The sequence below is a fragment of the Desmodus rotundus genome, chromosome 11 (assembly GCF_022682495.2).
Source record: "Desmodus rotundus isolate HL8 chromosome 11, HLdesRot8A.1, whole genome shotgun sequence".
In the NCBI taxonomy this organism is placed as follows: Eukaryota; Metazoa; Chordata; class Mammalia; order Chiroptera; family Phyllostomidae; genus Desmodus; species Desmodus rotundus.
In genome coordinates, this window is record NC_071397.1 from 91,191,669 (window position 1) to 91,205,778 (window position 14,110).

General features: G+C 34.9%; 1 protein-coding gene across 6 annotated transcripts in view; it reads left to right on the forward strand.

The window, feature by feature from the left end:
- The window catches only part of TAB2 (TGF-beta activated kinase 1 (MAP3K7) binding protein 2), a 76,662-nt gene extending 63,784 nt beyond the window's left edge, over positions 1-12,878 (forward strand). For 4 of the 6 annotated variants that reach the window (XM_053913506.2, XM_053913504.2, XM_053913505.2 and 1 more), the window contains 4 exons: positions 5,838-5,998; positions 6,210-6,303; positions 7,584-7,664; positions 10,803-12,878. In XM_053913506.2, the coding sequence (XP_053769481.1) occupies positions 5,838-5,998; positions 6,210-6,303; positions 7,584-7,664; positions 10,803-10,945 (479 nt within the window). In that variant the 3' untranslated portion in view covers positions 10,946-12,878. The remainder of the gene's footprint in view (positions 1-5,837; positions 5,999-6,209; positions 6,304-7,583; positions 7,665-10,802) is intronic. The other 2 variants (XM_053913507.2, XM_053913509.2) reach the window with 2 other exon arrangements.
- Positions 12,879-14,110: the final 1,232 nt, after the last annotated feature.

The window sequence follows — 14,110 nt, forward strand, 5'->3', positions numbered from 1 at the left end:
AGCAGGGCAATGATGTTTGCCTGTTTTGCTCGTTGATTTCCTTCCCTCCCAGGTTCCTACAACAGTGCTTGACACATAGTAGGCTGTCAGTATATTAAACAGTAAATTAGTGGATTATGTTTTAAGCATGTTTCTTACAAATAGCATACAGCTGAATTTTTAAAATTGCTGCTTTGATGCACCTTAACATCAGATTGTAGTTATTGTGAATACTGATACATTTGGAGTTATTTCTGTCATTTTTTGTTTGTTTTTTGATTCTTTCCCCCTTTTTTCCTTCCTTTTCTACCATCTAAGTTTAATCAAATTTTACTGATTTTCCTCTTGGTCTGTCTTTTCATTTAGAAGCTGCATTCTATTTAGCATTCTCTAAATTAACATCCCTAAATCTATAACATGTATATTTGGTTTAACGACATTTAGAAGTATTCTTCCTTAAACACTTTCAAACCTTAGAATGCTTCTCCTTTGATCTTCATATTTCTAATTTCTTTGTTATTCTTTTCTAATGTCTTGGTTTTAGCTTGTTTTAAACAATCTGTACCACCCCACCCACTGCCATGGCCTTTTTCCCTTGTTTTATAATTAGAACTTTTTAAGATTTATTCATCTTATTTTTCCTTTTGTATTAACTTCCTTCTTAAAAAAAAAAAAAAAGTCTTTAGTAGCTCATTCAGCAGTAGTCTGTGACTGCTCAATTCCCCCAAACTTTATCTGGAAATGTCTTTAATCATCCATACCTCACTAATTTAGTTAGGTGGACAAATGATTCTCTTATCTTCTGGATTCTATTATTTTTTTCTTCAGTTTTGGAAAATTTTCAGCAACTTTCTTTTCCAATTTTGCCTTTCCTCCATTCTTTCTGTTGTCTTTTTCTAGAACTCCCTTGTAGGTTTAAATAACATCTTTTCTCCTTCATGTTTTCTATCACTTTATCTCCATGTGCTCTGGGAAATAACCTTACATCTGTCTTCCAGGTCACTGACTGCGTTTATGACACCATCCAGTCAACCTGACTTCTCCATTCCAGTGACTGTTTTTCATTTGACAGGGTCTTTATGGTACTTTTCCAAATCTGTTGTATTATCCACAGTGTCATATTTTTGGTTATATTTTTGTTTCTTCTGGTATTACTGTAATCATTTTAAACAGATTTTTCCATAGTGTCTTTCAGACTATTATATAATTTTTAAGTTTGGGTGGCTCCTTTGGGCTATTGACTCTAATGATAGGTCATTTTCATGTTTGGTCAGAGTTTTTTCTCTTGAGATTTTTTTTTTTTTTTTGAAATTCAAAAAGCAAAATATTTATTTCTTATCAAAGGCAAGGTATAAGTCCTTATTTTAAAAGTAACTTAATTTTAATACATTCGAGGTTACCATGGTTTTTTGTAAAATCTACGTTTTATGATATTGAAAATATTTGTGAAATTAACATATATGATGAAAAACAAAATACCGGGAGACTATAAATAAAGTGTTCTAAGATTCCAATATTACTAATGATGTAGCAAAAATGTTTTATTAAAAATAATAAATCTACAAACATGTTTTAATATCTAAGGTAATGGATAAAAGAACGATATAGAAATATGCCATCATAAATTAATAAAGGGGAAATAGAAAAATCATCTAATGCAACCTTGAATTCTTAGAGAACATAATATTATTTATCTCTAAGTATACACCTGTAAGTATATGGGTGGGAGAGGTGTACACATGTGTGCTTTTGTGCGTGTGCATGAATATGCTCCCAGTATTAGGGTCCAGATAATGAAAATTTTATAAAATGAAATCATCTGCATTCCATCATTTTCTTTGATATCTAGGCTATATAATAATAATGAGATAAAATGAATAAAAAATGAATTCCCTTAAACAGGTACCAAGCAGTGGGAAAATAATTCAAGGGTGGTTAAGCCTTCTCATATCTTGTAAGAGGCTTTGGATAGAAGTATTCCACACAACACAGTTGATTTAATTTGAATTTAAATTCTTCTTCTAAAATATATTTTTTATTGATTATGCTATTACAGTTGTCCCATTTTCCCCCTTTAATTCCCCTCTACCCTGCACACTCCCTCCCACCCGCATTCCCCCCGTCCTAGTTCATGTCCATGTGTCATACATATAAGTTCTTTGGCTTCTACATTTCCTGTACTATTCTTAACCTTCCCCTGTGTATTTTGTACCTACCATTTATGCTACTTATTCCCTGTACCTTTTCCTCCATTCATTCCCTCCACTTCCCTGCTGATAACCCTGCATGTGATTTCCATTTCTGTGATCTGTTCCTGTTCTAGTTGTTTGCTTAGTTTGTTACTGTTTTGGGGAATTTTTAGGTTCAATTGTTGATAATTGTGAGTTTGTTGTCATTTTACTCTTCGTATTTTTGATCTTCTTTTTCTTAGATAAGCTCCTTTAACATTTCATATAAGGTCTTAGTGATGATGAACTCCTTTAACTTGACCTTATCTGGGAAGCACTTTATCTGCCCTTCCATTCTAAGTGATAGCTTTGCTGGGTAGAATAATCTTGCATGTAGGTCCTTGCTTTTCATGACTTGGAACACTTCTTTCCAGCCCCTTCTTGCCTGTAAGGTTTCTTTTGAGAAATCAGCTGATGGTCTTATGGAAACTCCTTTGTAGGTTACTATGTCTTTTTCTCTTGCTGCTTTTACGATTCTCTCCATAAGGGTAATGTAATTATGATGTGCCTTGGTGTGTGCTTCCTTGGGTCCAGCTTCCTTGTGACTCTCTGAGCTTCCTGGACTTCCTAGAAGTCTATTCCCTTTGCCAGATTGGGGAAGTTCTCCTTCATTATTTTTTCAAATAAGTGTTCAGTTTCTCACTCTTCCTCTTCTCCTTCTGGTACCTCTGTGATTCAGATGTTGGAACATTTAAGGTTGTCCCAGAGATTCCTAAGCCTCTCCTCATTTTTTTGAATTCTGTTTCTTCATTCTGTTCTGGTTGAATGTTTCTTTCTTCTTTCAGGCCCAAACCATTGATTTGAGTCCCAGTTTCCTGCCCATCACTGTTGGTTCCCTGTACATTTTCCTTTATTTCACTTAGCAGCCTTCATTTTTTCATCTAATTTGCAACCATACTCAACCAGTTCTGTGAGCATCCTGATTACCAGTGTTTTGAACTGTGTATCTAATAGATTGGCTATCTCTTCATCGCTTAGTTGTATTTTTTCTGGAGCTTTGATCTCCTTTCTTTTGGGCCATATTTTTTCTCTTGGCGTGCCTGTTATGTAGTAAGGGGTGGAGTCTTAAGTGTTCACCAGGGCAGGGCAATCCACGTCACTGCATTGTGGCGCTGTACGTGGGGGAAGGGTTCAAGAGGGAACAATGCTGCTTGCTCCACTCTCTGCCAGTTTTCAGTCATTCCCCCGCTACCCACAATCAAATTGGGCCCTTCTGGTGCTGATTCCTGGGTGGATGGGCTTGTGCACACTCTAGGCCCCTGTGGGTCTCTCCAATGAACCCTCCTGTGAGGCTGGGAGTTTCTCCTGCTGCCACCTCAACCCCCATAGGTGCTTTTAGTCAGAGGTTTGAGGCTTTATTTCCCTGCACTGGAGCCCTGGGTCCTCCATCCCCCCACCTTGCCATGAGTCTTCTCTGCCCAGCTATCTCTGCCCCTCTTAACGGTCTGTATGAATGTTTCTTTATCCTTGGTTGTCGGACTTCCATACAGTTAGATTTTCTGGTAGTTCTGGTTGTTTTTTGTTTTCAAATTTGTTGTTGTCGTCCTTCTTTTGGTTGTTTGAGGAGGCACAGTGTGTCTACCTATGCCTCCATCTTGGCCAGAAGTCTTGAGACCTTCTTTACATTGAGTATTTTTCCTTTATGGATCCCATAAGCAGTAACCCTCTAGTAGGGGAAGTGGATCGCCAGAGCAATTTGCATTTGCTTCTCCCAAGTGTCCCAAGGAAATCACCAGCCTGGAGCCAATTATTATAATAATTTAAAATCCCGAAGTCTAACTCTGCCCTATGATATAAATTGCGACCACTCAAGTATGGTATAAACTGTATTTCAGTTTCTCAGGAAATCCTTTCTCATCCCTTCTCCATGTATAATATTGAATGATAATACAAATGTATATTGTATTTTGTAATTTCAGCATAAACAAACCATCTTTAGTCATTAGAACCACTAAATAAATGTGTTTAATTATTTTTTTACAAATCTTCAGCATTTTAAGAAATGCTACTTTCAATAGAACAATCATTAATTTGAACAAATGTCTAATTAATGACACTTGAGACATGTTGGTAGGTGGTTGGAGTTCAGAAGTGAAGGAAAGTATACACCCTTAGTGTGCCCTTCACTCCACTTCCTGCTTCCATCTTTTCTTCTCTTACTGTCCCATTCAAAAAATAAAACCCATGTCCTCATCTTCTTTTAGGACAATAAACTCTAATGCAGTTCAAGTAAAATAAACCAAACTAATATAAGCTTGGCCAAAAAAAGCTTAGGGAGGTATGGATGTGCAACGATACAGCAAGTTTTTAACCAGGACTTTGTGCACCTTAAAAACACCTCCCTGCGTTACAGAATATATATTAAAATGGCAGAGAAGGTACCAGGATTTTAGTGTTTTCAGAATTAGCCATGGTTTTTAAAACTTGAAACATAAATGCCCTCATACTTGTTTCTTCCAATAAGTAAGAAAGAAAAATTACAGAAGGAAACATCTGCAGATTATATTAGTGTCGAATTTTTCTTGGGAAAAATTATCAACTGAAATTGATTTTGAAGTCCTTGAACCTAATAGGCTTCCAACCCCATACCCCAATTCTGGTTCTAGAATAGACTACTAGCTTAAATGGCCTGAATGTACATTAATGTGCCATAGCCTTTTCCTTATTTTTTAGATTCATAGAACTTTCAGTTTAGTTGAGGTTGACTGTTCAACATTAATCTAAATGGTTTAATCTGCTTGACTTTTCATTTTAATTACTATTTTTCATTTGTAAAGGTTAGTTATTGTACTTTTCTAATTAGGCCTGCCTGTTTTCTCGTGGTAGAATCATCCCAAGCTGCCTTATAGAAGTAGATCCAGGTATCTGCACTCTCAGTTCAGTATCCTAAAAGCTGAGGCTCACGTTGTCCAGGGATGGATCACAAGAACATGAGTCCATTTTTATGTCCTGATAGGTTTCCCAAGCAGTTCATCATTCGTGCTACAAGACTGATTACTGATTTTCTTTTTAAAACACCTTAGGAAAATATTTTCACAAAATGTAATTAGAATATAAGAAAACATGTGTTTGATATCTCTAAATAGTATAGATTTTACTCTGCAATTTCAACAGCTTAATGTTTACATTCACATGGATTCAAATCAATGTTTTATTTGTTGCACACATCAAGATAGATTAAACCTAGCCCACGTTCCCTTCTAAAATATCTATAAAATGTTGCTGTTAAAATACCGTATGCATTATCCAAACATGGACTTTTTGGAGTAGAAGTGCTTATTTCAGAAAGTCAGATGTGAATTAAATAGTAGTAAGTAGGTTATTTGACTAGACAAGAGCCTTTAGAGAAGGAGTAGGATAAAAAGGCTTTCTTTGGCCATAAAGTGGGTTTATCCAAACCCTAAAAAAAAAATCAGTGAGTGAATTTGTCCACTTAAATAATTAAGATAATTTTCAAGTTAAAAATTTTGAAATCTCAAATGTTTAAATTTACAATATTTTGTCTTAATGTACCTTTGGATTCTTGGCAAACTCTTGTCACAAATATTCATTTGTTTTCCCAAGGCTGCTTAAAGGTTAATTGACTAAAGTGGGTGAGTAGGTCCTCATGTTTACTAATATGTATTGCAGCTCTGTTGGTACACCAGAAGGCCAGAATGGAACGACTTCAAAGAGAACTTGAGATTCAAAAGAAAAAGCTGGATAAATTAAAATCTGAGGTCAATGAAATGGAAAATAACCTAACTCGAAGGCGCCTGAAAAGATCGAATTCTATATCCCAAATACCTTCAGTAAGTCTTTCTGTTAACTGTTGTGACCTCTCTGCTTGAGCATGTGAATAAGCAATCTTATCAAAAGTATAAAAGCTTGATCTGGTTTTAAAAACTCTTAATTCATACTTGTTTTTCTGATCTTACCTTCCCCTGCCAAACTTTTTTTCTTCTTAACTAATAACATGAGAATTCAATGTATAGATCCTTCTCACATGGAATTATCTTTCAGCTGGAAGAAATGCAGCAGTTGAGAAGTTGTAATAGACAACTCCAGATTGACATTGACTGCTTAACCAAAGAAATTGATCTTTTTCAAGCCCGAGGTAAACTTCAGTGCATACTCAGCAGAAATTTGTTGGTATAAATATACCTGCTCTTTTCCTGTGGCTCAAGACAGATTTATCAGTCACATAATCTTATTGTCTCAGATTTGACTTTAGAGCCAAATAGTGCTAGAAAACTGTTGGGTTTTTATTTTCTCTCCCACCCTGCCCTCCAAAAAAATATATAATGTATTTAGTTGAGGAGTAATTTGATACATTTTATATCCTTCACATCTTTAGTAATATGCTAAAGGAAGACAAGGATTAGTACCTTTAGCTGTGTTGTTAAAGTATTGCTATTACGTATTAGTAGAATGTGTTACAATAATATTTATTAAAATTAAAATGTACTTGTACATCTTCTTTGTATTTCCGTTTTACCTTTCAAGAATTAACGCTTTTCAAAATACAATTTAAAAGGCATCCCCACCCTAATGGCACTATCTTAATGGACAAACTAGAGAACAGAATAAATATATGGCTTACACATTTTTAGAACGGTGATAATTTATTATACTTGAGCTATTATTTAGATGTAATCATTGCTTATTGTTGTAAAAAAAAGAAATGTTTATAATTTACTTCAGGTCCATAAGCAATTAAAAGGAAATTTTATAACTTAAACCTAACTCTGAAGTTGGGGAAATAATAGAAATATATAAAATAGAAAAGATAGAAAAGGGAAGGAAACCAACAAAAAAAAAAGAAGTCCTTCAATCATACTTTTGACTGTGTGCCAGAATCCATTAAACTGAAAAATGGTTCATTTTATTTTGTTTTAAAACATTAGTAAGCTGTTTATCTTCAAATATTCATAGAAAATGCCATAATTTAACTTTGGAGAGAAAAAGTTAGGGCTCGTCTAGAAACTAATTCTGAACTTGTTCGTTTTGTTTAAAATGTGAACTACTGTATTACATGACTGCAAAGTTTTTATACTTACTTGAGGCCAAACTGTTTAGTTGCTTAAGGCCGTGTTTGGTCATTTAAAATTATACATTTGTCCCATGGAACAGGGATCTGCTTGTAATCGTGTCATTGTCTTACTAGCATTAATATGACTTCTTCCCCAGCTTACCCCTTAGGCCAGTGTTATGAGTGCTGTGTTGCTATTCCTGCCTCAGCCATTTTGAACTCCTTACATATAATTTGAGATTAGAGGTACAAAATAATTGAAAAGCATTTCTGTAATTATTTTTTAGAAATAAATATTTGCTTTTTAAAAAATAAAATATTTTTGAACTATAAACATTGATATATTTATTTTTTATATATTTCAGGGCCACATTTTAATCCCAGCGCAATTCATAACTTTTATGACAATATTGGATTTGTAGGTCCTGTGCCACCAAAACCCAAAGGTTAGTGTATCCATTAAGTGTGAAAACTGTTACATTTTGAAAAGCAGTATTTTTAAAAAATACTATTTTTAGCAACCTTCCACTGTAGAAGTGGTTCAGACTTAGACATTCTTGGATGGCTCCATTAGGAATACGTTTGTTGATTTTTTTACTTACATGCTGGGGACTGGGAAGGATGCAAAAGCTCTTAAAAAGTAGTAGATGTCCTTAGGAGTCATCATACACTCACAAAATAGCAAGTTCTGGTTTAAAAAAAATCAGGTGAAAAATTTGTATTCTTTAAAATCTAGACAAATGATGAGGAAGATGCTGTAGGGAAGTAAGTATTTTTCATGAGTAGCCTGTTTTATCTAATTTATGCATAATTCTGTATAATCAAATACTCAAAATTCCAGATGAGGGATTTTTGAAAACTGTTACCTACTAGCATTTTACATCATTGATATTCACGGAGTGTATGTACTCCAAACTACAAAATGTCAAAACACGTGTGTGCATTTTTTACTCCAGGCATAAAAATATGGGAATAAGACTATGTTACTGGTTCTTTGGTTTGTTGCAAGAACTTAACATTCTCGTTCAGGAACCTGTTCTCTTCATTTCCGTATTTTTAAGTATAATTTAATTAGATCCAGCTAATCTCGATACTATTTTTTCTTACTTAAATGTTTTAAACGCAGCTGAAATGTAATGAATTGTTATTACAGAGGAACAAAAGTGTAGGGCATTTGGCACCGTTAACAAGTGTTCAGACACTGGACGCTACTAGGTGCTAACTGAATAAAGTTAAATAAAGAAAATTGTGGCATAACCTAGCTCCTTAAAATAAGCAAAGTAGGTATTTCATACTCTGAATGAGTTGCCTCTATATATTCATTTTACTGTTTAAAAAACTAGAATTTTTCTCATAAAAATTTCCTGTTTCATTTCAACATAATCTAGTACTTTATGTGTTGTAGGTAGAAGAAAGGTGGAATATAGATAAAGTAAGAAACATGAGGGTTTATTTTACTATTCTCTACTTTTGTTGTATGTGTTTGTAATTTTCTATGGTAGAAAAGAAAAAATTCATTACTTGAAAGCATTTTTTTTTACAAAATACGGAAGCTTGAATCCTGTCTCTTTTTGGAGAAATAACAAATCAATTATTTTTGCCTTAAGGCTAAAATGAGGAGTTACTAGTTTCACTTATAGAGGTTTATTTAGTTCAAAATCAGATTTGCTTCAATGCAGGGTTGTTTTGTTTGTTTGTTTGTTTAAGATTTTATTTATTTTCAGAGAGAGGGAAAGGGACCTGGCCCACAACCTGGACATGTGCCCTGACCAGGAATCAAACAACAGGCGACCTTTGGTTCCCAGGCTCGTGCTCAGTCTACTGAGCCACAGCAGCCAGGGCAATGAGTTTTTTTAAACAGCTGAAATTACAAATCCTCGTTTTCATTGTAACTTCCTTGTTTTCAATTCTGATAGTTTAGTTTTGATTCATAACTTGATCAGTACCAAATGAAATTGTGCAGATGTAAGAAAACCATTGGAGATTTTTTATTTAGAAAAAAAAAGTGTAGGTCCTCTATTGATACCTTAGATATTAAACAATTAAGTAGATGCTGGTATTAAAATAAATTGAAGTGTTATAGATTAAGTACTACTTCTTACTGAAAAAAACCTTTGTAGTTAATAAACAAAAAGGACAGACAGTTTTACTAAAAGTGAGCCAGGTTAGGATGTTCTCTAACTCTCGAGCGAGACCAGATTTCTAGTGAGCAGCAGGATGGACCCTCAAATTAGAACAATCAGTCCGTAACATGTTTCCCACATATGGAGTGTGAAATAAATTTGGATATGACTGTGTTTTTTAATGTGTTTTAGGGGACACTAGTATTATCAGACCCTTGATTTTTCAAATATTTTCCAAGTTGCTCATGCATGTGGCAAAAATTGTGACCAATGCCTGAAGTTGGGAATTTTGCAGTAAAATGCTCTTGAAGACTAATCACTAAATAAGTTACTGCTAAAGGGGCCCAGAGCACCAGACAGCTCTTAAATATCTTAAATTTGTTATAAAACTTTCTGTATTAATCTAATAGTCTTTTAAAATAGCAGAAAAGATATCATTTAGTTACCATTTCAGTAACTGAATGATAGTAGATGAAATTTGCAAATTAATATACATTTTTTAATAGTTTGAATCCTTAAATTATAAACTTTGGTAGGAGACATCATCCCAAAAATAATTTGTAGGAATACTATTCTAAATTTATAATGGTATTTCCCCCCAAAAAAAGTTCTATTAATGTAATTTCATTTAGCTACAACCTTGAAAGAATATAATTATTCCTCATATTTCAGATACCTCTATTTATTCACACACTCTAGAACACTGGCCTCTTAAAGCTGCAGTGACTTTATCAGTAAGAAAGATTAGACCTGGAGGACCTACGATTTATCTCAGATCACAGAGCAGAGAAATCAGGAGTTAGTAGCAGAGCCAGGTGCAGAACTCCATTCTCACAACCCTCAATCTGGTGTTCTTTCTACTGTTAAAAGTGAAAAATAAATACGGTAAAATGTTTACTCTGATTAACTTCTCCAGGGTCTATTGATAAATAGTTAAATAAGATTATAGAAATTAGTTCATCTTTTATTTGTGTTCAAGGCTTACATTTTCAGCAGATAAAAAACATTTAACAAAAATGTTAATTCCTGGTAGAAAACAGAACTATAAATACTACTTTTCTGGGACATGAAACTCTAAGTTTAGTGAGACATAAATTCACTGTCAATATTGTATTGGGAAACCTTTTCACAATCTTAGGTGACGCCATGGGAATCTTTGCTCTCAGTCACCATATGGATTGCTTCCCCTTTTCTCCTGCTATAAATTGGGGAAACGATGTTCTTTTCTCCTTTAAGAAGGTATTGAGATGACTGCATCACGTCCATGTTTGTACTCCCCAGCGGAGAAGTGCCGGCTTGAAGGAAGCGGTGAGGACCAGGCGTGTGTGTGGGTTTCGGTTAGATGCTCCATTTGGTTAACAACTGGCTTAGCGCTATGCAGTGCAAGTAGTGGTGGAGGCTGCCAGTAGTTCATGACTGCGTGATTTTTGCTTCTGAAGTAATCCTTTTGCTTCCTTACAGATCAGAGGTCCACCATCAAAACACCAAAGACTCAAGATACAGAAGATGATGAGGGGGCTCAGTGGAATTGTACTGCCTGTACTTTCTTGAACCATCCCGCCTTAATCCGCTGTGAACAGTGTGAGATGCCAAGGCATTTCTGAGCCAGGAGGCCTATATCTTCTCCAGAACTATATCTGAAGTTCAAGAAACCAGTCTGTCATCAGGGGAAAAGTTTCACTGCTACATAGGATTTTGTCAAATGGAAGGTGTGACAAGATGGTGGTGTGCTAATGTTAAATGTCAACCCACGGAGCTAATAATACCTCAGTCTAATGTCATGGGCAGTTGAAATCCATCACATGAAAGGTAATCTGCTGAAAGACTCGGTTGCCCGCTGCCTGACCACGTTCAGTGTTACCAGTAGCCCATCACAGATAATTCTCAATGTGTTAATGCCTAGGTGTTCCCACACCTTTTCCCCTCATGTCACTACTGAATTTTGACAGGAGGAAGGAATAAAATGATGGCTTTTTTTTTTTTTTAAAGCTTTCAGTGAAACACTACAAACATGAAGAAAAGGAACAAGGTTTTACTATTTAAAAACTTTGCTGCCGCATAGTGCCAATGGATAGGGGAAGAACTTCACAAATCTGTGGTACTCTTGGCCTTGTCTTTGTCTTCCCTGAAAACGTCTCCACTCTGAAGCCAGCATCTAGGTCTAAAGATGAAAAGGAAGCAGCATGCATTGTCTGTACAAACACGCAGTGAAGTATCCCAGAGCTTTTCCTACTGTACAGGTCTCTCAAGTCTGCTTTAAGCGATTTCTCTTCTCCTTTATTATTTTCTTATATTTCTATATGTATAGTGTAATAGTCTTTTGTTAACTGATTTTCTTGTTTCCTTTTAGTGATTAAGCACGATCATGTCCCTTTTTAAGCCTTACCCGAAAGAAGCAATGCCTTAAAATAAAAAAGCATTAATGAAATGAAACTATGCACAAAATAACTTTCCTCTACTTATTCTGTACTTCGCGCTCATGAGTGCCGACACTCCGTGAAGACATCCCAACGCTGCGCAGTGAACTGCAGGAAATGTAATTACGAGACTTCTGTCTGTAGGTCACACTATGTATGCCCTGCCTGTAGCAGTGGGTGACACAGCACAGTGTTTTATCTTCCCAGGGAAGTGTAAAACAAAAGGTTTCTAACCCACTGACAGAGCAACAAGGTTAAACTTCCTCATCTGCCTGGTGACCCACAGAACTTTCACAAGGGATTACTATTGGGAAAGTACAGTTTCAAAACCAGCAACAGCAGCAGTACCTACAGCCCCCCCCCCCCACTTTTTTTTTTTTTTGTGGAGAGAGAGAGAAGTTTAAATGCTTTATTGTTGGGGCAGTTCATTTCTAAACCTGACCTGGTGGCAGTATCGTGTATATTTATAAAACAAGGCTAGTCATATTTAGGACAACTGAAGAAAAGCTGGAAAAAAGAAAAACAAGCAAACTTGAACACTGAAGCAACCTCAAGCATCTCTTTATTTTGATGATATATTTTTATAAGGAAAATAAATATTCAGATGATCAGGAATGTATATAACTAAATAAAATCAAGAAAAAGTAACAGTATGCTTTTAAAAAGACAGAATTATGAAATTATATATCAGTGCTTAGAATGGGGCTAACAGAAGTGCTGAAATGTAGCAAAAGATAGAAGGTAATGTAGACTGTCACCCACTGTAAATGTTTGCAAATGGATATTTTTAAATAAACAGGATTATTACAAGTGATCTATATGAATGTCAAAGCCTCGACTTCCAAGCTTTGCGTTATGTATATGGGAAGGAATATGACAATCCTAGTTAATTAGACAGTAGACCCAAAGCCCTTACATTTGGTACATTTTGCTTTAAAAGTAGGCCTTGTTTTTCAGCTTCATCTGCAGTTCTATGTGAAGATTGATAAATCAGTTTTTACTTGTTTTATTAATAAAACGTAATTTGGATATCTTGAGTTGATGGTTTTGTGATTTAGCTGGGTAAACTATCTTTGTAACAGATAAGTTATTTATAAAAATTAAAAAACTTATATTCTAATGTGGATTTTGTGACTTGTTTTTAAGGTTTGTGGGGCAGGAGATAATCTATAGTTAATTGAAACCAGAGAAAACTCATTCTCTAGAGTCTTCTCATGACATCATGGCATTCAGCTGCATTTCTTGGGTTGTCTTTATTAATTTCCCCAGGCTTTTGAACTGATGAAAGAAACCATGTTTCAGCTGAGCAAGAAAAATGAATATACCTTCTTTTTTCATAATTTGTTATAGCTTTTCCTTTCCTTTGTTTTAGGGCTTTTAAAGTTTACCCCATGGCTGAAAACATGATTTCTTGGGTCATTTAGCCTGGGTGTAGTCATTTAGTTAATATTTGCGTTTGTATAATGTATAGGTGCTGAGGATGTGGTATTTCTCTTGAAGAGAACCTTTATATGGCGTTTTCAAAAAATTATGAATTGGTCTTTCTGAGCTTGAAAAGAGCAAAGTAGCACTAACTGATCTCGCTGACATAACTGTAGAAAGCCCTGCCTTGCCTTAACTGGTCTTTTAAACCTAGTGGGACAGAAACATTCTTTACTGGGAAATATGAGGCCTGGACATGTTGATGGACTGGAGACCACCTTTAAGGAATTATTGCACTAAAATATAATTACATGTACTAAAAACTTCAAATGGGAAAATGAACTTGTGTTTCTCATCCCTTTCTTTGGGTGCTAACATTCTCTGTAATTTAAGGGAAGGTAGATAGTTAGCAAGCAGTTCATGTAAACTGGATTTCTCAGGAAAAGCTTTATGTTAACAAAACGTTGACTAGTATCTACTCTCATAACTAATACATTATGCGAAGATGCATGTTACATTGCAAATTTTTGTGGAAGAAAATGAAAATTTATTTTTCTTTTAAGATTTTCATTTTTTAAAATAATCTGGACCCATCTACAGTCTAATTATATTAATAGACTTTATACTGGAGAAATAAAACCATGGTTTTCTATGCAGAAAACCATAGTCAGTCCTAAACTTTAAACTCACATTTTAATCAAAGCATTTATAAATAGCAAAGCTAACTGACATTTCAAAGTTTTCTCCTCCCTAATTTAACGTTGATGGGAAATTCTAGTGAGTAATGATAGGTTTAAGAAATGAACAGTTAAGACAGAATATTCAGTCCATGAGTAATTGAAGTGGACTGTATTACCTCAGAAAATACTAAATCTGCAGTGGCACGGAAGGCCATTCCAGATTTAAGATCTGCATGCTGGGTATCAGTGT